Source organism: Ictidomys tridecemlineatus, chromosome 6, assembly GCF_052094955.1.
Source record: "Ictidomys tridecemlineatus isolate mIctTri1 chromosome 6, mIctTri1.hap1, whole genome shotgun sequence".
NCBI classification, from domain to species: Eukaryota; Metazoa; Chordata; class Mammalia; order Rodentia; family Sciuridae; genus Ictidomys; species Ictidomys tridecemlineatus.
The window spans coordinates 105,531,720-105,559,141 of NC_135482.1; the positions used below are offsets into that span (position 1 = coordinate 105,531,720).

The 27,422-nt window shown below is 37.4% G+C and overlaps 1 protein-coding gene across 1 annotated transcript in view; it reads right to left on the reverse strand.

Annotated features, from left to right (window-relative positions):
- Nucleotides 1-7,761: 7,761 nt before the first annotated feature.
- Nucleotides 7,762-27,422, reverse strand: part of Ndufa9 (NADH:ubiquinone oxidoreductase subunit A9) — a 31,096-nt gene continuing 11,435 nt past the window's right edge. Inside the window, exons 6-11 of the mRNA XM_078015386.1 lie at nucleotides 25,945-26,047; nucleotides 18,665-18,732; nucleotides 17,762-17,838; nucleotides 12,532-12,627; nucleotides 10,680-10,746; nucleotides 7,762-8,055 (exon numbers count right to left, since the gene is read on the reverse strand). Of these exons, the coding sequence (XP_077871512.1) occupies nucleotides 7,885-8,055; nucleotides 10,680-10,746; nucleotides 12,532-12,627; nucleotides 17,762-17,838; nucleotides 18,665-18,732; nucleotides 25,945-26,047 (582 nt within the window). The 3' untranslated portion in view covers nucleotides 7,762-7,884. The remainder of the gene's footprint in view (nucleotides 8,056-10,679; nucleotides 10,747-12,531; nucleotides 12,628-17,761; nucleotides 17,839-18,664; nucleotides 18,733-25,944; nucleotides 26,048-27,422) is intronic.

A 27,422-nucleotide genomic window follows, 5' to 3' on the forward strand; every position in this document is an offset into this window, starting at 1 on the left:
TCTTTGCCTCTTTGAGATATAAATCTTCTCCCAGTTTCTTTTTTTAAAAAATATTTTTTAGTTGTTGATGGACTTTTATTTTATTTACTTATTTATACGTGGTGCTATGAATCAAACTCAATGCCTCACACATGCCAGGCAAGCGCTCTACCACTGAGCTGCAACCTCAGCCTTCTCCCAGCTTTTTGACACTTTTACAACCCAACAATGACTCTCTCAAGAACCTGGGACTCCTCTTTCATAGTGTAATCATCAAAAGGAACAGCACCCTTATCTCCCAACTTCACCCCTAACTCTGGTGCACACTTTGCTCCCATCTGCAGAACAACTTATTATAAAGAGCAGTTTATTTTTTCTTAGGATAAAGCCATTCATATGGCCTATCACCTCCCTTTACCATTACAGAATTCATGTGACCTCACATCTTCCAGGCCTTTCCCATTTGCTCACCCATCCTTTAACAGCCTACCATCCTTTGCTTCAGCAGAATTGCATTCTGACTTCTTCCTAGTCTTTCTCTTCTACTATAATAGTCCCATTTTCTTCCTTGCAATATCTTTTCAAATAAGTCTCTTCCCACAAAGTCTGGGTTTGTTTTACTTTTGACATCCTCAGACTTTATGACTGAGAGCTCTTATTTTCATTTTCTCTCTCGGGTCTTTCCTTCACACCAAAGGTTTCTTCAAACATGTCTTTAACTCCACTCCACTTCTCCTTCACTCCATGACCTTCTAAAATATAAATCTGACCATGTCTTTCTCCTGAGCTAAATCCTTAACTTTTTGGTACTGGAGTTTGAACCCAAGAGCTCTTGACTACTGAGACACATCCCCCATTCCTTTTTTGAGACAGGGTCTTGCTAACTTGCTTAGGGCCTAATTAAGTTGCTGAGGCTGGCTTTGAACTTGTGATCCTCTTGTTTAAGCCTCCTGAGTTGCTGCGATTACAGGTGTGTGCCACCATGCATGGCAAGCCATCAGATAGATAAAGGTCAGAAAACTCACTCAGTTATTTATTGTTTTGGTAATTTACTTTCCCTAAGTTCTTTTTTCATCCTTTAGGAAATAGGGGTCCTCCCTCAAGGATGGCAACTGTTTCATTATTATTAAATCTTGGGGGGAAAATATATGGACTCAAACAGAATAGAAGCTCACATGGACTTGGTGCTGACCATGTGCCAGGCTCAACATTTTACATGCCTTATCTCATTTAATTCCTCACCACAATCCTATGATGTAGTTATTATCATCCCCATTTTAGACAAGGAAATTGAGGCTGAGAAAGAAAGGTTAGGTGAATTGACAACTCTCACATCTAGGAAGTGAGATTTCATATTGGAAGCCAAATCTGTGCAGTTCACCAGCTTAATCACACTGCATTATCTACAAGATAAGGTTATACCCTTTAATCCTGTCCTCTCCTGGCACACGGACTGCCTCCCACTGATAATCACATATTCAGTCATTCCTCAGGGCATTTGTTCATTTTGTTTTCCCCCTTGTTCAAAGATGGCTCTTTCGTATGTATACACACACACACACACACACACACACACACAGATACGCTTCCCCTAGTTAGCCTCAAGACTCAGCTTTAAAAATCCTTCTAATGTGGCATTTCCCCTGACCCTTTGAGAGATGCACTTTTCCTTAAATTCTCAGAATGAAATTGTATATATTTCCATGTAAGCTCCCATAATCAAACTTACATTTGCCAATAGGTTGGAGAGTGTGTGAGGTGAATTTGAGATAAAGAGAACATGACAGGAATTTAAGAGTAGAATCAGAAGGTAAATGATTTATGGAATTATCTAGGTTTAATAACAAGTGTACGGCAATGATCAAAGAAATGGAATAATCTGGTAGTTCACAGTCCTGCAGGCTCAAAGCAGCCTTGAGGATCAGGTGATGTGGAATCCGAATCCAGAGGATATGGGTTCCAAACATACCTTTAGGAGGGCACAGCTTGAAATCCCTTTAGGAATGGCACCTATAATTGGAAAATCAGTTCACATTCTTTATGATTAAGAGAATCACCCTGGATGTGTCCCACATCTTATACCTGGCTAATAGTAACCTGTGTATGTAATTCCCCCTCACTGGGAAGAGAATCCTAACTCACTTGGGATGGTAATTTTTTCTTTTCTTTTCCTTTCTTTTTTTTTGTGCTACAATTGAATATTTGTGTCCCTCCAAAATTTATATCAGAACTTAATCTCTAAGGCAATAACAACAAGAGTCCTATGGGGCTTTGGGCCTTAGGAGGTTATTAGGTCCTAAGAACTCTGCCTTCATGAGTGAGATTAGTATCCTTATAAAAGAGGCGTAAGGGCAAACCCGGGCACAATTTGCCCTTCTGCCCCTCTTTCTCTATGTGAAGACACAGCAAGAAAGTGCCACTGAAGCAGAGCAACCCTCACCAATATTAAATCTGCTGGCAACTTCATCTCAGATTTTCCAATCTCCAGAACGATGAAAAATAAATTTCTACTACTCATAAATTACCAGTCTAAAGTATTTTGGTTATCGTTGGAATGTGCAGTAGAAGTCTAGGTCCTTGATGTTCCAAAAAAAGAATTGAATGAGACACACAGAAGTAACAGAATACAGATTTACTGAAGGTAAAGATAGCACTCCATTAGGTAGAACAGAATGGTGTGTGTGTGTGTGTGTGTGTGTGTGTGTGTGTGTGTGTGAGAGAGAGAGAGAGAGAGAGAGAGAGAGAGAGAGAGAGAGAGAGAGAGAGAGAGGGCGGGCATGTGCAAGGGGAGCGCTCTCAAGGCCGCAATGTCTGGAAATCAGGGTCCTATAACCTAAACTGTGGGGTGTTCTCTTCCCTACAAGAACCTGATTGAACCTTACCCCATTTTCTCCCATTGGTTATCTTATGATACCCAATTAGAATATTTTTCTACACCCCATCCCCCATTGGTTACTTTAGAAAACCTAATTAGAATACTGCCCACTTTACTTCTATTGGTCATTTTAAAATTTAAACCTGAGGCAGGAGTTGTCATGGTAATGCGATTTGTTGTAAACAGGGACAGGACTCCTCTCTGTCTTGCTCTCCAACAACTTCTTTTTAATACCCTGTCTCTATCATCTTGGTGTCCCTTATTTCCTTCCTAACATTTTGTTATAGCAATAGGAATGGACTAAGATAGTTAATAAAGGTCTCCAACCTCAGAAAGTCTTAAAATGTAAGTATAGAGAATGTAGTAATTCAAACTTTTTAAAAAATATTTTATGTAAAATCTGGGGATAAACTGTGAAAACTGGCATTTAAAATATTTGTAATGATTAAGAATTTTGCATTTTAGAGTCTAACAAATTCATTTAGTGATTCCAATATATGTATTTTTAACTTAGACTTTGATTTTAAGTTGAAATGTGTGAGAATTATAGTAAGTTTATAAATAGCATCATGATTGCCAGACTTTACAATCACTGCCTATACAGCTATTTTATCAATCATATTAGAATTTTTAAGTGCTTAACAAAGTTTTGTATACTAGACAGCTGCAAAGCTTAAAAAAGAATTAAATTTAAAAGTACAGTTTAAAACATCCAAAGAAATTTAAGTAGTTCAATTACAAGAACCCCTTAAAAGCAATTGCTGAATCCACTAGATTTATACATAATTAAATTATGGGTTGAATTTAGAAGCTTAAAAATTAGTTTTACTGCCAGATGCAGTGGTGCATGTCTGCCATCCCAGCAGCTAGGAAGGCTGAGGCAGGAGGACTACAAGTTCAAAGCCAGCCTCAATTTAGTGAGGACCTAAGCAACTTAGTGAGACCCTGTCTCAAAATAAAATATAAAAAAGGGCTGGGGATATGGCTCAGTGGTAAAGTGCCCCTGGGTTCAATGCTCAGAACCAAACCAAACAAAAAAAAAAAACAAAAAATTAGTTTTATTACTTTAATAAATTACATAATTTGAAAAATTCTGTACTGATTAATTGCCCTTCTGGAATTCTAAAATTCTGTATGAGATAACAATGACTTGATATCACTTTTCTGCCAATTAAACTAAAAAATTATTGAGCAACAGAAGTGCTATCTTCTTTCTTATTACCTAGTTACAAGAATGGCCAGAAGAGAGGCAGGTCACTCATGATATCAGCAGCTAATATTTATTGAGTACTATAGGCCAGGCACTGTGATAGGACTTTATAATCTCAAGGAATCCTCACCACAACCCATTTATAGTTGAGGGAAGGAACAGCAATGACTCAGAAAGTTTCAAAAATTCCTAAGTTCACATAGACAAGTGTTGGAGCACTGGGCTTAATTCCAGCTTCTCTGATTCCAGGGTTACTCCTTCCCTTAACCCTTACCTTGTTGGTTGAATAGATGAAATCCCTTAGTAGTGGGGCTTGTGACAGCATCATTTGATCTAAAATGACAACATGCAATGCTAGAGACATGGATGTGAATCGTTCCAAGTGGATAATTAACCAGCTTAAGGATCCAGGATACTGGATCCAAGATACAGGTGGAGATTCCTGGACATGTGAGGAAAAATTAAAAAGCTAGGTATTCCTTAAAAGACAGAAAACATGAAGATTCCGAAAGAAAGGAGATAAGGAGTGAAGGAGAAGGGGGTTTGGCTTCAACTGAAATGATTAGGAAAGCCTGGTTCACATTTTATTTATGGAGGTCCAGGGAATATTTCCTTCAGTGTCTGTTAGCTGTGTGGCATTTTGATTTGGAGCTGAGGTCTAACACTGGATAGCCCAAACTAACCAAAATGATTTCTCAGGGACAAAGGAAATGAAAGAGAAATCTTTAGCATTGGTCTAAGGAAGATGTATGAGAGGATAAGTAAGGCTGGACAACTCAGATCAAGGAACAGTATAAGAGGGACTAACTGGCCTTGAAGTGAAACCAAGCAAAACCACCCATTAAAAATTTGGTTATTGTATTAACTTATGGCAAATTATGCACAGCAAGTTTATGCTTTCAATCTGTAGTTAGCATCCAGATACAAAGATGCCATGGTAGTTTTTTGTATTCTGAACTTCAAATGTGTAATGACTGAAAAATGAGGGAAGAGAATCAGAAATAAAGTGGGAAAGCATAGTGTGCCCTCGGCCTACTTGATAGCAAAGCCACAGAGGATTTTATGTGCTGTGCTGGATAACAGGCAGATAGGCAGGGAACTACTAACCTCTGGTGAAATGGCTTTAGACTTTTAAACCATGGTTGCCTTGCCTAATCCCAATCAAGTCTCAAGACAAGAGTACAGCATGAATCAATCCACCTTCATATATAGAAGCTATTAAACCAAATTAGTAACATTCTATTAAAATTTCCATATTTTCATTTAAAAAAAAGAGTATAGCATAATGCCTTTCAAAGATTTCCATGGCATAGATCATAGCCCCACCTACCAAAAGGAATGGTATAAACTCCTTGGAAATCTGTTGAGTGTAATATTTGATTATCACAATGATTGAAGAACACTATAGACATTCCATGGGAGGGAACTGGAAAGAGTGAAAATACCATGGAGTCACAATATGAAAATAAAAAACTGAAACACTTATTACATGATTTTCAAAAACCAACTGATAGTCATCCCAACTTAAAATCTGTTTTACAGGTATAAAAGATCTTTTGGTATGGGCTTAATATATTCTTTGTTTTATAAGAGTGTAAATCTAGGAAGGATTATATTTTGTTCTGAACTTTACAAGAAGTCATTTACTATTGCAGAAATTCACATTACTTTCAAATAGCAATGTGGGCTATTACAGACAGTGGTACATGCCTATAATCCCAGAAACTTGGGAGGTTGAGGCAAGAGGATCACAAGTTTGAGGCTATCCTCACAACTTAAACCCTGCCTCAAAATAAAAAAAAAATAGTCAAAGTCTTGGTAGTAAAGTGCCAATACAAGGAGAAAAAAAAAAAATGCAGCTCACAGTATAAAGTGACCAATCACACCAACTCCAGCATCAAATCAGTCTGTATCTGTTAGTGTAGCATCCATGGTGGTTCCCAGATGGATGCAAGCCACTGGCAACTTCATTTCGCTGTCAATGTCACTGTGCTCACACATCTATTATCAGGCTGTATATTACTTTCCTTTAATGTTTTGTTTAACTTACTGTCTTAGGTTGGGGACATAGCTCAGTTGGTAACCTGCTTGCCTTGCATGCAAAAGGCCCCCGGTTCGATCCCCAGCACCACCAAAACAAAACAAAAACCCTTACTATCTTAATTGTGTATTTTTCCTTTCTTTTATAAAATAAGGCATTATATTATATTTTGATTACATGTGCAGAGAGATTACAGTAACCATGACTTAAGAAAAAATATCCTGGTTGAATTATAGTCTTAGAGAAAAAAAAATACGTAGCATCATAAATTATGATAAAAATAAATGAGAAATAGCATTGCTAGAAAAAACTAAGTATTTTGTACATTACAGAATTACTATTTACTATTGAAGAAGTTCTTTCAAATCAAATCTGCCTATTTGTGCCTACTGATCAGCTTATGGCCAACGGGAGAATTATCCAAAATAAAAAGAAATATCTATTCTGAAGAAAAATATATAAAGCTGGAGTTGGTCTCCTTTCCCTAATATACTGATTCTCACATATTAGTGTGCATGACAATAAAAATAAAATTTCAGGGCCCTCCTTCCCAAGGTTCTGACTCAGTGGGCCTGGGGTGGAGCTGAAAATCAACCTGGATTAGTAACAGGAAGCACACTATCTCTGTAGGACCTCTGCTGGACAGCAGTTCTGTTCACATTTTAATGTGCACACAGACCTTCTAGGAGCCTGGTTAAAATACAGGTTCAGATTCAACAGGTCTGGGATAAGGCCTAGGAGTCTTCACTTTTAATGAGTTCCCAGGTGATACTGATGCTGCTGATCCAAGGAGCACACTCTTGCTCACTTAAGGACAAAACGATTCTGGAACATGCAGAGAGGACAGATGGAAAACTCCCCTTCGACATTCACGTACCTTCCTCTGTAAATTACTATAATTGGACAGGGTTTTTACCTACCTTCCTGGCATACAGATCAGGGAACTGAAATCCAGTGAACAATGACAAACCTTGGGTCCCTTAGGATGATGTACAGACTTTGCCACAAATCATGGAAGTTTTTAACTATAATATGCTGAGGGATTTGCCAATGCTAAACTAATCATTCACTTGGATCTTGGCTGCAATATTATCAAATTATGCAAAAAGTTCTATTTTGTATGAGTCAGCATCACTAACAACAGGATGAAGCATCTCTTTGCATTGAAAAGGAATCTGTGTATACCCAAGTGAAAGTGTTCCTAACAGCGTGGGTGGGGGCCTCAGATAGCATAGATCCAAGATCTACTCTTAAGAGTTTAAGAATCCATGTCTATAGACAAGGTTGTTAAATACCCTTACTGGTTCCCCCCCCCCCAAATGTATAAACACCTTTAAAATAAAATTTAAAAATATCTTAGCATGAATAAATTCAGATTCCTTAAGGGACATTGCATATACCCCCATTTAATTTGGAAACTAAAAGTCAGTCATATATCCTCTAGGATCATCAATATTTTGGCAATGAAAAGGGAAACTAAGTCTTCTAAAACATATGCTAGAAGTGGTTCAACAGGAGGGAATTCAAATCCTCTAACATTTCAGAGGATAAATGATATACAATGTCACTGTTATATATATTTAAAGAAAACTATATTCAAGTTTTAAATGGCTGGGATTTCTTATTGTATAAATCAAGACAGAAAACACTGCAGAATTTACTCCTGGATGTTTAATAGAAGGATCTTATTCACTATGTACAGGATCCTCTAAAGAATGTAAGTTGCTTACTAGCCAGGTGATCCAAACGACACCAGAAATCAAGGCTGTTCAAGGGGCACTAAACGTTGACAGTCTTGGCAGGTTTCACATCCTCAATTTCAGAAGACAGCCAGCGATAAGTGCGATGACGCCGCAGCACTTCAATGGCCTTGAGTTCCAGCGGAGATGCCTGAATACCAAGGTCTTCTAAGCCAGGCAGATGAGGCAGTGTCATGTCTGTGATGTGTATCTTTGAATAAACAAAGGACCATAGAGAATGCTGAAAAGTGGCCAAGAACACAAAGTGCTACCCCAGCAAACATTTGAATACTTAAGCTGGCCTGAGTCTCATTACTGAGAGTGTTTTCAAAGAATGTGGTAATTTTTGATTATTGGAACTCACTAAAATACAGAACACAGAAAGAGGGCTTATGGGGTGAAAAAGGGAAGATCACCAAATATCAGATAAAAGTACCCAGCGCTATGCACAAGCATAGGACATTAACATTGGACCTGGTCTACATACAGATGTAAACAGAACTAAATCTAGTGTATTGAAGCACCAGTCATCATGTTAGTCTAGGTGGTTTAACAGAAAGGCTCAGGAATAAAATTGGAGGTGGAAAAATGAGAATTCATACCCCATTTGAATCAAATGTATGATATGTCAAGAACACTGTATTGTCTTGAGCAACTAATAAAAATTAAAAAATAGAAAAAGAAGAACACATCCACCACCCAGTTCTCTCTTGTGCAAGTTCTGAGCGAGGTTCTCAGAACTTTCTAATCAAGGAGATCACGTAGAATTTATTCCTTGACCAGTAAGAGATAACCCATTAAACTTTTTTGCTCCAACTATACTCACCTGGTTGTTTAATGCACACTGTAAAGTTAAAAACCAAACCCATCCTGTTTAGGAAAGGAGAATGAAATGGAAAGTCCCAGCTTATCCCAAGGCCCTGAAATTGAACCAGTCTTCATCTAGGTCAGCATCAATCCCTCATTCTAACCACCCCCAAAAGTAAAATTATTTTACTAAGTGCTGTAAGGTAGTCTCCAAACCAAATCCAAAATCCCTTCTGTCCACTGCAACTACATCTTCTCAACTGTCAATGTAAGAGGGAAGTTAGCATCAATCAAGTTTCTTGCCCAGTGTGTCAACATAGAAGGGACATCCCGGAAATGATCTCAGCCTCCAGACATAGCCCTCAAAAGGGAGAATGAATTGCCCATTCACATGTGTTCCCTGATGACTATTTTCTCATCTGCTGTACATTTTAGCTTCTAGGTAACATTCAGGCAACAATTTAGCTGCTTCTCATCAGTGCAAGGTCTGCAGCATTTCTGGGGTAGAACTAGTCTATAGGATTTTTATTTTACTTGGCATCCTCCCTATAAGCACTTGTACACACAGTGGGCAAATGATCAATGAGTTAGATGAGTGCAGGAGACAGAAGAGCCAAGGCTTTGGAATTTAGCACACTGCAGGACAAATGTAGTGGCAACAGTAGCAAGAAGCTAGCTAAGAGAGGAAGAAATGATGTCTGATGGATTAGAGTAGGTAGAGATAATTATACAGTCTGCTTTTTTTATAAATTAAAAGCTTCCAATATTATTGTAAACATTTTCATAATAAAAGGCAGGGGGACTAGGGCAGAGAGCTAGATCTGGCATCTACTTTTGAGAGTTGCTGAGGGTTGCTGAGTTCTGAGATCTGGTATAGTAAGCCACTTGCCAAATGTGGTGCTTTAAATTAATTAAAATTCAAATTTTATTCCTGTGGTCATAGCAGCAGCATTATTAGGTGCTCAATAGCCACATGTGGCCAGTGGCTACATATTACTACAAACAGAACATTTCCATCATGCAGCAAGTTCTATTGATAGTGCTCATTTAAATCTAGAACTTAGGAAAGGACTCAAGGGGGTTACTAGATTTTTGGCATAAGCAATGGAGAGTAGTACTATTATTGATATGAGAAACCTAGGAAAGAAGCAGGTTTGCAGTTATATTTATGGAGTTATGTTTCAGAAAATTTAATATAAATAGTTTTATATCTAACTATTTAAGATTCTAAAAAGTTCAGGGGGAAATTCAGGACTAGAGATAAAATTGCAGCCATGACCTTAACAGCCAACAACTGGTGCTTGAGATGAGGTGAGCAACATCTACAAAATGAGTAAAGATAGAAAAGAAAGGCACAAGGACAGAGCCTGTAGATCCCCCATCACAGAGAAATCAGGAAGAAGCAGGTGAGGGCGGGTGAGGCAGAAAGGCAGCCCTGAAAGCACAACTCAGTAAGAGAACAAAAAGCAAGAGAACATGAACTGGGCCAGAATGCATGCAAGAGTTTCCAAATGGAGGGAAGGGTCCCCTCTGATAAATGTGTTCACAGATGGAGTGAGATGAGGTCAGAGAACTGACTATTGGATTTGGTGGTGTGGACAATATAGGTGCTGTTAGAAAGAGCAGGTTTAGGGCAGAAGCAGGAAAAGGCTTAAAGAATGATTAAGAAGCTGTGAAAAGAAGGTAAAGAGTGCTCTTTGAGCTTAAGCGGTAAAAAGGCAAACAGGAAAGTGGCTAAAAAGGACATGTGAGGAAGAGAGGGTTTGGCCTTTAATAAGGAGTAGGGTATTAGACATGTCCATATGCTGATGGAAATGATCCAGTGAGTAAGAAAAACTGATAGTATCAGAGAGAAGACAATGGAGCAGGATGAGAATGAATGAATTTTCATGCATGAATAGAGGGGCTGAGCTCAGCCAGAAAGAGTATCAGACAGAAGTATAGCAATGTTCCCAGTGGGCCAATAAAAGTAAATTCTCACTTCCCCATCTGCAGCTCTCAGCCCAGCATGTGCCTGGGCACACTCACCCGTTCCACTTTATCCCTCGTTGTCCAGGGCTCAAATGGGCTTATTTCAAAGAGTCTTGCTATCCATCTGGAAAAAGAAATAACATGTGATAAACATATCTATGCCAAATATTTAAGCCACCCTGTAAGACCTACAGGAAGAGGGGCTTCTGGAGAAGCAGAAATTCATTAATTTTTTTTTTTTAATTTAAGAAAATAATGAACACTCCTGGCTCTACCACTTATAAGGCTAACTCTGCTTTTGAGTCCCTATTTCCTTTCAAGAAAACCCAGCTGACTGCTGGAACTGAGGGCACACCCTATTCTCCAAAGAGACAATAGATTTTAACAACTGAAAACTAAAATAACATATTACCAATGAACAACAAAGAAAACAAAAAAGATACAGCATTCAATCAAGTCTGTGAAATTCAATCTAATCTAATTCTCATTCAAATATGCTGCTGTTAAGGTCGTAGTGTGTAAAATATAAAACTTAATTCCTAAAAGGAGAGGCTCTGGAAACAAAAAATTTAGAAGAGAAGCCTAAGGTCTATAACTCAAATCAAGAAAGGATATAAAAACCAGGACAAGAGAGCTCCTGGCTCTGCAGCGCTAATGACACTGAGGGTTCTCCTAACCTGCCATTGAAGTTCCCATCAGTGTCATCTTCAGGACAGTGCAGTTTCAACTAGCACAGGAGGAACCCTAGGAATTCTTTGGGCCCCCAACAGAAGCCAATGAGGCCCCACAATTTTTTTGTTTGCTTGGTACTGGAGATTGACCCCAGGGGCACTCTACTACTGAGCTACATCTCCAACCCATTTTTTAAATTCTAAAATTTCGAGACAGAGTCTCAGTTAGTGACTTAGGGCTTTGCTACACTGCCAAAGCTAGGCCCAAACCTCATGCCTCAGTCTCCTGAACTGCTGGAATTACAGGTATATAATACCACACCACACCTCAGAGCTCCAGGGCTTTTAAGAGATTGCAAAACACCATTTCCATGGATGGAATAAGAAGTAAAAAAGGAAGTTGAAGGTTGCTCAGAATTTCTTTGGCAACAAATAAAAATCTCGGATTCCAGCTATTTGTCCCAATGGCAGAAAAAATTCTTTACTAGGCTAATGTAACTTAAGTAAAAATTAAACCCCTTACAAGCTTCCAACTCCCTATGCACTGGTTCTATGCTAATATCTCCTCTGGTCTCTATTTTGATGTCCTCAGTGGGTCATACCACATGCACATGCAATTTCTGTCTTTAACTCTCAATTTTATGTAAAATCACAAAAGTACTATAATCTGGTTTTAGCCCCTCCATCACACTGATGCTGCCATGGGTATCTTTTGGTCCTTTATCGTATTTGAATTTTCTGGAGCATTTCAGTGAGTAAATATTAACAGAGTACCTTCTTTATGCTAGGCACAGATTCTGGTGCTGGAGATACAGATGTAAACAAAACAGCAATGTCCTCTTTCTTGGAGCATTCATCTTCTTAAAACCTCCCTTCCCTTTGGTATCTAGGCTTTCAAATTCTTTTCACTTGCCACTTAACTGATCCCTCTCTTTGAGCTGCTGGGTAAGTTTCTCATACTCTGAAGGTTCTTTAATGGGAATATTCTCTAGGCTTCTGCGAACTCCTCCTTCACTCCCTCTACACATTTCCCCTACCTATTTTATAGAGTTATTAAGAGTATTATTAGATGAAGAAAACAACCAGGAAACAGAACACTCTTGACAAATACTGCACTCTGTTTTTCTTTTCTTTTGGGGGTGCAGTGGGGCAGTAGTGGGGATGAAACCTAGGACCTCATCATGCATCTCCCACTGAGCTGCACCACTAGTCTCCTTGTCTAAAAGCACTTTACTTACCGATAGGCAAAACGTGGCAAGGGATAGGGGAGAAAGGGTCTGTGAGCCACAGCAAAGACATACTGCACCAGGTCAAAGAGGAGGTACCGATTGGGCCTAGAAAAAGCAAACACAGTTCTTCAAATTATTTGCTTTCACAAGTTTTTTAATTTAACAAAAAAACATTTTTCTTAAAACAGCATGACCAGGCACAGTGAGGCACACCTGTAATCCTAGCAGCTCAGGAGACTAAGACAGGGGGATCATGAGTTCAAAGCCAGCCTCAGCAAAAGCGAGGCACTAAGCAACTCAGTGAGACCCTGTCTCTAAATAAAATACAAAAGAGAGCTGGGGATGTTGCTCAGTGGTTGAGTGCCCCTGAGTTCAATCCCTGGTAACAAAAAAAAAAAAAAAAAAAAGCATAAGCACTATAGCCTATAGATTAACACAAAGAAAAATCATCCATAATCCCATTGCCAAAGATAAAGTTAATGTATTTGATATAGATAGCTTTTTCATCCTCTTACATATATACATATCACCTCCTTTCACAATGTAAGATGTATTGTATAATGTAAGATTATACAATATATCCTGTGTTTTAAACATTACACCACAAACTTCTTTCTGTGTTATTAACTATTCTAGTGCATCTTTAATGACAACACATATTTCATTGCATATAATCTATTTTACCAATTCCCATTTGGGGACTATTTAGGCTAATAAAATTTTTTTTATAAGATAATGTTTCAATAAACATTCTTATATAAACATTTGTCTGAATCCATATTATATATTTAGAATACATTTCTAATGTGGAACAGGGTCAAACCATATTTTGAAATCTTAAGGCTTTTATTGATTATTTCTAAACTGCCTTATCCATTTATATAAAGTGATAATAAGGCTGCCCTTCAAAAACATGAGTTGAATCATAAAAATAATAAACATAATATTGCTTATGTAAGTAAGATACTTCAGTATTTTAATTGGCAGTTAATACACAAGATTTGATTTCTTCATCTATTTTTGGCCATTTACACATATATCTTTTCTTTGCTAATAATGATTTATAAGAATTTTTTATGTTCTAGTGATAAAGCTGGAAATACCTTTTTGTGGTTCTGTGTATACATGTGATTTGGGATTGGATCCAGGGTACTACACATGCTAGGCAAGAATGCCACCAAACTATATCCTAAGCCCTTTACTTTAAATTTTATTTTGAGACTGGGTTTCTGTAAGTTGCCCAGGCTGGCTTTGAACTTGTGATCCTCCTGCCTCAGCCTCCCAAGTAGCTGTGATTACGAGCATGTGTCACCTTGCCCAGCTGGAAATATCTTTTATTGTGTATATTAATGCCTTTTAATGTTGTTTTTGGTACTTTGTATCATATAAAAGTTTAAAAATTTTATTTAATCAAAATTGACTGATTTTTTTTCCGCTATGATTTGGTTTCACATTTAGAAATCCCTCTATAGCAACACAAATTTCCACATATTTTGTCTAATGCTTTGGGTTTTTTTAAGCCATAAATTAAGTTCCTTCTGTGACATATTTTTGTACATGACATAAGGTAAAGATGTAATTAAATCTTCCCCAAGATGTTAGGCAATTGCTTCAACAACACTTACTGAATCATTTACTAAACTGACCCTTTCTCCATATGTTATGATTTGGATTTGAGGTGCTTCGGAATGCTCAAGATTGGATCATGAGAGCTGTAACATAATCCATGAATTAGTTCATTTGCTGGATTAATAATTTGAATGAACTGAGTGGTAACTATATGCAGGTAGGGTGTGGCTGGAGAAAGCAAGTCACCAGGGGCAGTCTTTGGGAGTTATTATTTTGGCACTTCTGCTTTCTCTCTGCTTCCTAACGGCCCTGAACTGAGCTGCTGTCCTCCACAAAGACCTCCTGCCATAATGCTCTGCCTCACCTCAGGCCCACAGCAATGGAGACAGTTGACCATGGACTGAACCTTTGAAACCATGAGCCAAAATAAACTTTTCTTCCTCTAAGTTGTTCTTGTCAGATATTTCTGTCAGAGCAAAAGAAAGCTGACTAATACATCATATATTGAAATGTCACCCTTCTCACACATTACATTTTTACATATATTTGGGATTATTTCTGGACTTTCTGTTCTATTCCACTGATCTGAATCATTCTGTACTAGTAAAACCTAACTTCAATAATTATCATAACTTGTACATTTTAATATCTCTTCACTCATTATTTAATCCCTTTTGCCTCGAAAAATCTATGATAACTATGAGACAAATGAAGATAATTTAAAAAACTTCATCATTATGACATATCCTACAAAAAAAAAAAAACCATGAAAATGTTGGCATCAGCTAAGGGAAGTATACAAAAAGCCCTTAACTAGCTTCCCTCAAACTCCAGAAAGATTTGCAAGGATCACTGCAGGACACATAACACATATTACACCAAGAACAACTTCTAACTTTTATGATGCCATCAAAACTGGTATCAAGGGTAAACTAACTATAGGTAATATGTTTTTTCTTCAGCTGTTCTAAAGTAGCTTGCATTCCATTAACTAGGAAACCTGTTTAAGTGTGCTTGCTCTCAGAAAAAGGAAGCCTATGTCCTTCAAGGCTTAGCTTACATGGTTCAGCATCATAGCCATTTTTCTGCAAATATCCTCAGTAAACCCTGTCCCCCAGCCCCTTCTCCACTACACCCACCAAGCAAAGTCCTTATTTTACTTAAACCAAATTATCTGCCTTCCCTAATCTATAATCCAGGCAAAAAAGTTAGGAGAAAAAAAGAGTCTGCTGGAATTAGGAAAGCACTGAGTTGAATCTATGGAACAATTTGGGGAAAACTGCCACTAAACAATTTTGACTCTTCCAATCCAAGAATATGGGATGCCTTATCACATATTAAGTTTTTCTTTAATTTCTTTCAGCAGAGTTTTGTACTTTTCAGTGTACAAGTCTTGTATGTCTCTTGTTAAATTTATACTTAAGTATTTTATTCTTTTTGATGTTGTTATGATAAAATTTTCTTTCTTTATTTGTAGTAGTTCATTTACTAATATACATAAATTTACGTTTCTATATTGATCTTGTACTTTGAGATTTTATTGTTTGTTAGTTATCATTGTGCTGAGGGCCATTGCCAAGTAGGAATGACGCATCAAAATCCTTGCCAGCGTACCCCATGTTAAATGGACTTGCATTGGAAATTTGCTGTGACCTTGCTTGTGTGTTTGAGAAAGGTGACCCTGCTCAATGTCCTTGGGTTTAGGGCGTTCCGGGTTTAAGACAATAGGAGTTTTAGGGAAGTTGGAGGTTGAAGATTATTGCTGCTGCCTGAGTTCCCGCTGAGTTCTCCTGTAGAGAAAGTATTTAGGACGTGAATTGTGCAGGAGATTTGGAATTTCCCCTGAGCGTGTGTGGAGGCTGGTGTGAGATCGGGAATAAAGAATTGCTGTTTGAACCTACAAAGCTGTGTGGTGGCTCGTGATCTTGTGCCAAGCCGAGACATTGGCATTTGGCATCATTGTATATGTGCGTGTATCTATAGGTATTTAATTATAAATGAAGCAATGATATGATACATGATTATAATATGATATAATATAAAAACTTAGGAGCAAAATTAAAGTTTTATGCCACTCTCTTGGCCTCAAAATATCAGAGAAATAGTGTTTGCCTGGGGCCAAAAAAAAGAATGTATGCTGCATATCTACAAATTCCTAAAGAAAAAATCCTACACTGATACGTCTAGTATTCCAACATCATGCCAAACAAAAATAAAATATTGGAGCTTAGCAAAGACAGCAGAATGACTGGGCAAAGATAAAGAGAAAAAATATCCACTTATCCATAGTTATTTCCACTGAGCAGTAAGCAAGAAAAGATCACAGAACCATTTCTGTTCATTTGTTACTAGGAATCATAGCCTAACCCCTCTTCAAGAAAGCCTGATGTCTTCTAAGTCTAGTGTTCTATGGAACCTGGGATAAATATATTTTTTTGTAAATAATTTTCCTAGAGTATATGGATAGTTGCATGGTAATATACCAAATGGGGAATTAAAAAGATACATTTTGCAGCAGCTAGTTGGCATGGAAAAATAATACATGCACAGAGAAAAAAAAATTACTAATCTAAATTAATAATGATGGTAAAATCTATCAATGTATATATTCAGAATACTGGGAATATATATTATCACTTCCTAGCTTAGAGAGAAACGTGTCATTTTCTTTAGAACTATTTCTAGTAATCAGGCTGTCATTTAATTGTTGAATAAGATTCCAACCTTTCATAGAATATCAGGTATCATTAATTTATAGACCACTTAGTTGTGTCTCAACTTGGTAGACTGCTTTTTGGTTTTCAACTTTTAGTTAATTCAGCAAAGCGGTCTAGCTGTGACATGATTTAATAATTTCAGATAAGTCACATAGCTTAACTATGCCCAGTTATTTCTAAGAGCAAATTTTAACAAAAAGAGCATAGAATAAATGATCACTCTAGCAGAACAAACGATCACTCTACTAACTGTATCTATCAAAACTAATTTGGTTTTACAACTATAGACACTCTCTAAAAATGTCTTGTGTTTTAGAATTCATGGGCAAAACCATTTTATATATTAAAAAACAAAAAAAAATCACGGTAGTGTAACAAAGCCAACTTTAAGGATCACTGACCAAAGTACAATCAGGGGACTGGTTCCAGGACCCTGGAATTGACACCAAAATCTGTGAATGCTCAAGTCCCTCACACGACATGACATAGTATTTGCATACAACCTATGCACTGATCATCTGTGTACTTTAAATCATCTCTAGGCTATCTTATAATATCCAAAACAAAACAATGCAAATGCTATGTAAATGGTTGGGGAATAATGACGAGGAAAAACAGGGTACATGTTTAGTACAGACATGATTTTTTTCCCCTGAATATTTCTGACCTGAAAAATGTTGAACAGATAGATGAGGGACCTATAGATCCAAAGGGTTACTAAGGTAATAGTCTAGGGTAGTTGTCCTCAGGTTTAATGAAGAATGATTTATTAAAAAAGATTCTTAGATTCTCTCAAATTCTCAATGTAAGCCTACAAAAGATTCTGATACTGTAAAACTGTAACAAATAAATTGTTAATGAGTTGTTTAGAAAGACGGTCATTATAAACCATTATGATTCCATTATTAAAACAATTATGATTCTTTCACTGAAGTCAAACTCTAGGTACTTACCCAACAAAGGCAAAGGTTTTTCCTCTGGCATCTGGGTCTTTAATTGAATTAATAATTCCTTTGGACACATCTACAACCTACAGAAATTTAATATGTTTAAGTAACCATTGAAAGAGAATGAAAAGGAAATGGAGAGATAGGAAAAAAGGAGAAAAAGAGGGATGAAATAACAAAGGAAAAGTAAAGAGATGACACCAATTACAACAAAAATCTGACAAATGAAAATAAAGGCACTATATATTTTCAGAAAGCTTCTTAAATAACCCACCTTCACAAGAGCTCAAATAATCTCCTCATTTGAGGCTCACCTAAGTAATTTCTCTACAAGCATTTATCTTCAGATGGCTTAGGTTTTTCTGATTAGTCTGTGCCCACTATCTCAAACTCATCTCTCACCACAACCCCCAACTGTTAGTAAGTCATAATGAACATGGGAAGTGGAATAGCAAAACTAAACCACAAGAAATAATATGTTAATTTTCAATAATGTTAATGTACTATCTTTTTTACTTTCTAAAAAGCAATCTTAGGTGGTTTTAGGCCCCTGGGATGATTCTAGTCCCTGGAGAACATTTGACACTGTCTGGAGACATTTTTAGTAGTCATAACTGGAGGTAGGGTGCTGTGAGCAATTTGAGTATAGCAATTTGTGTCTGCCTAGTTAATACTCCTGTATTTCCAGGGACATGTCCAGTGGATTCAACAGAGGATTTAATCAAACCTTCTTAAATAAATGAATAATTGAAGATATGGAGAAGACATGCACCACTTAGGTAAACTGAGAGGCAACCAATTGAAGCAAACAAAAAAGAAAACGATGAATTTACTGGATTAGAAAATTGATCACATAAACCTGAAGTCAGCTAATGTCCACTTCTAAGCCCCTTCACCCAGTGTACTTACATATACTGGTTGTTTCTCGGTCTTCCTGCCCAAGGAAATAAGAGGTACACCACCAAACCAACGAATATCTGACAAAAGAAATGAGAACTATCCTTAGAAGACCTAAGCTACTATAAAACTCACCAATCTCTAAGTTAACAATTGCTTTATGTAACAGAAATCATATAATAAATGTAGCTGATTCTAAGAAAGCTAATGATTCTAATAAGAAGCAATCATGTGTTTTTCAGATAATAAACATGGGAAGTGGAAATAGCAAACATTTAAGAACATAAAGAGCAGTCAAGTGGCATGGCAACCACTCTCCTACGGTGCTAAATGCATGTCCACTCCCAGACTAGACTCCAACTATATTCTAAGGAGAAACACAGGAATCAACAGATGAGTGATACAGTATAGGTAACTTAGAAAAGGAAAATGTAATATGATGAATATAGTATCACAAATCTGTGGGAAATGGAAATGTTAATGAATATATGGTACTGAGGCAATTGTTCTATTTGAAAAAACAATTTTTAAGATAATGTATATTTCTCACTATAAATTAAAATCCCAAATGAATTAAATGTAAAGGTAAAAAATAGTTTTTAAAACATTTAAAAGTAGAAATTACTTATAATAATATCAAAATACTCAGAAATAAATTTAGCCAAGGAGGCAAAAGATTTTCATGCTGAAAACTATGAAATATTGCTCAAAGAAATAAAAGAAACAAGCAAATGGAAAGACATCTAAAGTTCAGAGAAGACTTAAAGTTGTTAAGATACAACTATGATTTGAATGTGTCCCCTCCAAAATTCAGGTATTGCCAATGTGATATTAATGAGGTAGGGGGGGTTTAAGAGGGGAAGATCAAGGAGGTTCCTCTCTCATAAATAGGATTAAGGTCTTTATAAAATGGTCTTTACACAGCATTCAGCTGGCATGCCCTTCTGTCATATGTGTGGTCTCTTTTACCATTCCTCCTTCCATCATGTGATGATACGGCATCACCAGATGCTGGACACCTCAATCTCAGACTTACCAGCTTCCAGAAATTAGAAATATAATTTCTTTTTTTAAGAAATTACCTCAGGCATTTTGCTGTAGCAGTTCAAAATAGACAGACAGATATCAAAACTATCCAAAGAATCTTCTGACTTAATGCAATCCCTATTAAAACTACAAGGATGGTTTTTGCAGAAAAATCCATCCTGAAATTCATATAGAATCTCATAGGACCCCGAATAGCCAAATTCATCTTAAAAATGAACAAAGCTAAAGGTCTTACACTTCCTGATTTGAAACTCCTTAAAAGCCACAATAATCAAAAGAGTGTACAATTATCAAAACAGTGGCATGAAAACAGACACATATGTCAATGGAATAGAATACAGAAAAATAAAACTTGTATACACAGTTTAATGATTTGAACAAGGGTGACAAGACCACTTAAAGAAGAAAGGACAGTCTTTTCAACAACACTGAGAAAACTAGCTATTCATATGCAAAAGAATCAAGTTGGACCACACCTTTTGCCATATATTAAAGTTAACTCAAAATGGATCAAAATCCAAACCTAACTGCCAAAATCATAAAACTCTTGGTAGAAAACATAGTGAAAAAGTTTCATGATATTGGACTTGGTAATGATTTCTTGGACATGATATCAAAAGCACAGACAGCAAAAGAAAAATGGATAAACTGGACTACATCAAAATTAAGATCATCTGTTCCTCAAAGGACATAGTTAACAGAATGAAGAAGCAACCCACAGAATAAAAGAAAATCTTTGCAAATCATATCTGATAAAGAGTTTAATATCCAAAACACGTAAAGTACTAAAGAACAAAAAATAAACAATCCAATTTTAAAAATGGGCAAAGAACATGAACAGAGATTTCTCCAAATCAGACTTCAAGTGACCAACAAGCACATGAAAAAAATGTTCAACATCACTAACCAACATCCCTAATCAAGCAAATGTAAATCAAAATTATAATGAGATACTACTTCACACCCATGAGGATGGCTACTATTAAAATAAATAAATAAACAAATAAAAGTGTTGGCAATAATATGGAACAATTAGAACCCTTGTGCACTGCTGGTAGGAACGTAAAATGGTGCAGCCACTATGAAAAACATTATAACGGCTTGTCAAGAAAATAAAAATAGAATAATATATGGCCCAGAATTCTACTTCTCAGTATATACCCAAAAGATCTGAAAGCTAGGTCTCAAAGAAATATTTGTACAGCCATGTTAATAGCAACCTTATTCACAATAGTCAAAAAGTAGAAGCAACCCAAGTATCCACTAATGGTTAGATCAAGAATCAAAATGTAGTATATATATATTCAATGAAAGGAAAGCGTATCACTTAGTACACCAAGGATGAACTTTGAGGGCATTAGGTGAAGTAAAATAAGTCAGTCACAAAATGACTAATACTCTATTTGTTCTACTTACATGAGTGCTGTGATTTGGGTATGTTTTAACCCTTCCAAAATTCTTATTGAGATTTAATACCCAAAATGGCATATTAAAAGGAAGTACCACTGGACACAGTGGTGCTTGCCTATAATCCCAGCAACTCAGGAGGCTGAGACAGAAAGATCACAAGTTCAAGGCCAGTGTCAGCAATTTGGTGAGGCCCTAAGCAACTCAGTGAGACCCTGTCTCAAAATAAAAACTAAAAAAGGGATGGGGGAGGTAGCTTAGTGGTAAAGCCCCTCTGGGTTAAAGTTTCAGTAACCATCTCCCATCCCCTCCACCCCAAAAAAGGTAGGAACAAATAATACTTTAAAGAATTGACTAGGGTTCTGCCCTCATAAATGAATTATCCACTCATGTATGAGTTATCTCATAAGAGTATTTCTAAAATATAGTTCAAAACTCCAATGTGTTGGTTTAGGAAGTGACTTCCTTAAGAAGACTCCTAAAGCACAAGAAGTAAAACATAAAATCAATCAATGGGATGATATCAAACTAAAAAGCTTCTGCACAGCAAAGGAAACAATCAAGAGCGTAAAAAGAGTGCCTACAAAATGGGAGAAAAGCTTTGCCATCCACACCTCAGATAAGGTGTTATTTCCAGAATATAGAAAGAACACAAAAAGCTTAACACACACACAAAAATAACCCTATCAATAAACGGCAAAGGAACTACACAGCCACTTCTCAAAAGTAACACAGTCAATAAATGTATGAAAAAATGTTCAACATCTCTAGCAATAAGAGAAATGCAAATTAAAACTACACTGAGATTTCACCTCACTCTACCCAGAATGGCAATTATCAAGAATATGAGTAACAATAAATGTTGGCAAGGATGTGAGGGTACTCATATATTGTTGGTGGGACTGCAAATTACCACCACTCTGGAAAGCAGTATGGAGATTCCTCAAAACACTAGGAATAAAACTACCATTTGACCTAGTTATCCCACCCCTTGGTATACATCCAAAGGAATTAAAATCAGCATACTACCGTAATGCAGCTACAACAATGTTTATAGCAGCAAAATTCACAATAATCAAGCTATGGAACCAACCTAGATGCCCATTAACAAAAGAATGGATAAGGAAAATAACTTTTGACATTTGTCAATGAATGGATGGATCTGGAGACTATCATGCTAAGTAAAATTAGCCAATCCCAAAAAACCAAATGTCGAATGTTCTCTGACATGTGGATACTAACTCACAATGCAGCACATAGAAGTAGTTCAGTGGAGTAGACAAAGGGGAATGAAGGGAAGCAGGGTGCATAGGAATAGGAAATACAGTGGAATGAATCTGACATAACTTTCCTATGTACATATATGAATACACCACATGTATGTACACATTGTGTATATCCACAAGACCACAAGACTGGGATCCTAATTAGAGTAAGATTTATTCCATGCTTATAAAAATATATCAAAATAGATTCTATTGTCATGTATAACTAAAATGAACAAATAAAAATTTTAAAAAGATAAAGAGTGGATCTTCTGTAGGAGATGGTTTGGCTAGGTCTTTCAGTGGCTGTCCTGGTTTTTTATTATGTAGTGCTCTGCACAGCCTGGGGACCCTGCCAGCGAGAAACATCACCAAGACCTCTTGCTCTTGGACCAAAACCATGAGTCAAAATAAACCTCTTTCTTTATCACTTACCCAGTCTGTGGTAGAGTGCTATTAGCAACAGAAAATAGACTAGAGTAGTACTCCTGAACCATATTCAGAAATGGTTAAGAAGATGTCTTAGTCTCAAGCCCTCGAAGTCTTAACTCCAGCATGAACTCCAATGTCCAAAGTCTCATCCAAATATCATCTAACTCAGATGTGGGCAAGACTCAAAAGTATGAGTCATCCTGAGGCAAAATACCTGCCCAGCTGTGAAACCATATATATCATGTGCTTCCAAAACAAAATTATTTGCTACCTTAGGAAAGATATTCCTATTCCAAACAGGAGAAATAGCACAGAATAAAAGGTGACCAGACCCAAGCAAATCCAAAACTTAACAAGGTAAATTGTATTAGATCTGAAATCTCAAGAATAATCCTTTTTGCCTCAGTGTCCTGCCTTCCAGCCTCACTGTGATGGTGGTCTCATCCATCAGCTGGCAGTCTGAAGGGCAGGGAAACAGCCCAATGAACATCACCGCAGAGGAGCCAATCAGCTAGATGTTGCTGGGGCAGTCTGAAGCTTGCTGGCAGCTGGAAGTTTGCTGGGGCCAGCAACATCTAGCTGATTGGCTCCTCCACGGAGCTGCTCATTGGGTGACTTCTTTGGCTGTGGCTCTCAACACTCATCCTTATGACCCACTGGGTCAGCAACCTACTCTGTTAGCTCCAAAGGCTCCAGAGGGGCCTGCCCTCAAAAGTTCTAGGCATCCTCACCTCCAAGATTCTAGGTGGCCCTACCCCCCAAGGCCTTTGGCAGAAGTCATCTGACTCCTTGAAATTATGGCAATGGGGGCTGGCGATGTGGCTCAAGCGGTAGTGCGCTCGCCTGGCTTGTGTGCGGCCCAGGTTCGATCCTTAGCATCACATACAAAAACAAAGAAAACTAAAAAAGAAAGGAAGGAAGGAGGGAAGGAAGGAAGGAGGGAAGGAAGGAGGGAAGGAGGGAGGGAGGGAGGGAGGGAGGGAGGGAGGGAGGGAAGGAAGGAAGGAAGGAAGGAAGGAAGGAAGGAAGGAAGGCAGGCAATGGTCCCACCCTTAGAAACTCAGAGGAGCCCTGAACATTTCTACAATATCTTTAGGGCCATTCTTCCCTTTTTTTTTTTTTTTTTTTTAAAAAAAAAGAATAGCTCTAGGATCCAGTCCTACAGATTCTAAGAAGTTTGGCAGCCTTTCCTGGTTCTATCCCAAATTTCTTTGTCTCCTCCAGTTCAAACTGGCAGTGATATAATCCCATCTCTGTTCCTGGCTTCGGCTAAGGTGTCACACCCATGACTTTAGCAAATGGCTGTACAACCACATCCTTAGTGTTCCTTTCAAAACAATCTTTCTTATTTTCTTCAATAAAATCAGCTGAGAGTTTTTCAAATCTTCAGGTTCTGGTTCCTTTATGCTTACAATACTTCCTCAAATCATGTCTTTCCTTTTACATTTTACTATAAGTAGTTAGGAAGAACCAAGGCACAATTTTGACATTTAGCTTAGAGATCTTTTCACCTACATAACCACATTCATCACTTCCAAGTTCTCCCACCAAACATTAGAACACAGATTAAATTTACTTCATAACATGGATGATATTGCCTCTATTTTCCAAAAACATGTTCTCCATTTCTACCTGAGAACTTATGAAAATTCCACTTACCACCCATATTTCTAGTATGTATCTCAAAACTCTTCTAGTCCATACCTATTACTCTGTTTGAAAGGCATGCTGTTTTTTTAGGTATTTATTATATCAGTGCTTTGCTTCTCAGTGCCAAAATCTGTCTTTGCCTGGTCAGGCTGTCATAATAAAATACCAGAGACTGGCTCGTTTAAACAACAGAAATTTATTTTTTCACAGGTCTGAAGCAGGAAAGTCTAAAACCAAGATGTCAGGACAATTTGATTCCTGGTGAGGGCTCTCTTCCTGACTTGTGGGGCTAATTTCTCACTGTGTCCTCACATGGTCTTTCTTCAGTGTGTGCATGGAAGGAGAGATTGCTCTCTTTTCCTCTTCTTTAAGACCACCAATCCTATCAAATTAGGACCCTTGTAACCTCATTTAACCTTAATAATCCCCCAAAGCCCTAACTCCAAATAAAGTTACATCAGGAGTTGAGGCTTCAACCAACATATGAAATTTAGGGGAGACATAATTCAAATTTATAGTGAGTAGTAAATTTTATATTATGTATTTTGTACCACAATCCTAAAAACAAGCTGGAAATGAATACAGAATGTCAGAAGACATAAACAATCAGGAGAAAACACATGACAAAAACATAAAAACTTGACAAAGTAACAGATACATCCATAAAGAGAATACTATCCAGCTAAACAAAGAAATAAGGTAATGAGCCATGGACAGACACATAGACATACTTAAAACAAACAAACAAACATGGAGAGGCCTTAAATCCACACTGATAAGTAAAAGAAGCCAATTTGAAAAAGCTACATGTTGTATGATTCCAACTATATAATTTTTTGAAACTGGCAAAATTACAAAGACAGTAAAAAGATCACTGGTTGCCAGGTGTCTGGGGGTGGGAATTGGGGGTTGGGATACATATATAGAACCCAAGGGATATTAAGGCAGTGAAATTATTCTGTGTGATATTCTAGTATCCTGCCAAGGTCACAGAGCTAGTAAGACCAAGATTTAAACTCAAGCCTCTGACTCCAAAGTCCATGCTCTTTCTACTCATCTACGTTGCTCCTTGGGCCATACTTGCCTACTGCCTCAGCAACTGATGGAAAATAAATTGGTACCACTATAATTCCATTGGCACCCCCAATTTTAACTGAGCCTTCAACATTTCCCAGAAATAGGAAGGACAATGTTAACAATAAAAATTTAACTTTAGGAGATAAAAAGACAACTGGGGAGGCTGGGGTTATGGCTCAGAGGTAAAGCACTTGCCTAGCACGTTCAAGGACCTGGGTTCAGTCCTCAGTACCACATAAAAATAAATGTGTCCAACTACAACTAAAAAATAAACATTAAAAAGAAAAAAAAAAGACAACTGAGGAAGAAAAATACAACCTAGTCTGTCAAGCCAGAGAACACTGTTACTTGTGCTCTTCTTGAACTTGGTTAACCTATATCCCTCTCCTTTTACTATTAAGAAAGAATACATACTTGCAAAATGGTTGAGAAATCTATCTTCTCTTCCGAAGATGTCTGAAGGTTTTATGATTGTAGCTTCTGGAAATGCATTTCTCACTTCATTCTCTCCAACAGCCTAAACAAACAGCCAGAAACAAAATTGTTCTAAATTCTGAGACGAGTGAACACAGCTTCCATTCTTTTCATTATCAGGACACTACTTGTATTTCAAAGGTCATATTTCCCTTGAGGTGAAGGAATAATATTATTCACAAAACTCAATCACATAGAATGGTAAACACACACACACACTCTGCCTCTTCTAACATTCTTTTGGGTTTTTTCACATTTTCATACTGTAGGAACTGGCATTGAAAAAAGAAAGGAGAAAAGCCAGAGTAGAATTTTTCAGCCTCCATTTTTCCTCTTACTTCAAAATTCTGTGGTTTGTATCAACAACCTAGCAGTCTGACAGAGAAAGAAGAGCATGGTGGCAGTGGGCCAAAGTAAAGGAAGTGGTAGTAGTGCATACCTATATCCACAGAAGGTCCTTAACCTTCCTAATCTCAACTACTTGTTACCCACTACTAACCTCCTACTCAAGCTATTTTGTTCCAAGAATGCACTGGTCCCTAGATCTTCCTTTTCAACCTATAGCACCAATGTGGATGACATCAACACCCATGTGGAATTGGACCTCTCAGATTCTTGAGTTTCTCCAATCTTACAATCTCTTCACTCCACTTCTATCTCTCAACTTAGCTACATCACAGGCTTAATCAAGGTTGGAAAGTGACCTTCTTCTGAAACATTAAATGAAGATATGCTATGCTTAGATGAGAATCTCCTACACATCCAGCCTGTTTATTCTTGGTTCATCTACTGCTGGAACACCTGTTCCTCAACCTTCTCAGAGACTCTAGTCCACTAATTCTGTTTCCCCTATATCAACCCTGCCTACCTTTCCTGGCCGCCCATCACATACTAGATTCCAAGGCTCATCTTTTCAATCACTCTCTTATCATTATTGTAAAAACTTTGTCCCTATGTCCTTTACTCCATCCACCAGGCAAAATCTTTATGGAGGAATGCCATTAGCATCCTTTGAGTCATGTACTCCTGCTGCCTTTAGCAGCTAAAAGAAAAATAAATAAAAATCATAAATTAGAAGAACCATTATAAATCTATGCCATCAACTTAAGTGGGCCCTCACATTTCCCAACAATAGTGTTTTCCTCTAATTAACTGACTTTTCCCTTTGAGCATTTCAAGTTTTTTCTATTCAAATCTCGGACTCCCCTTTCTTTCCTCTTCTTTCCAAATGACTTCATCTTCTAAACTTAAGAGAAAACATAAGAGCAAAAGAAAACCACCTCAAGGTCTCACCACGAACAACCATTTTCTCCTCTGGCAACTCACCCTTCACTCACCTGTACTCGGTTTCCACTTCAACACTTGCACTGAAACAATTTTTCCTAAAATGACTTCTATGTCCACAATTCAAGACATTA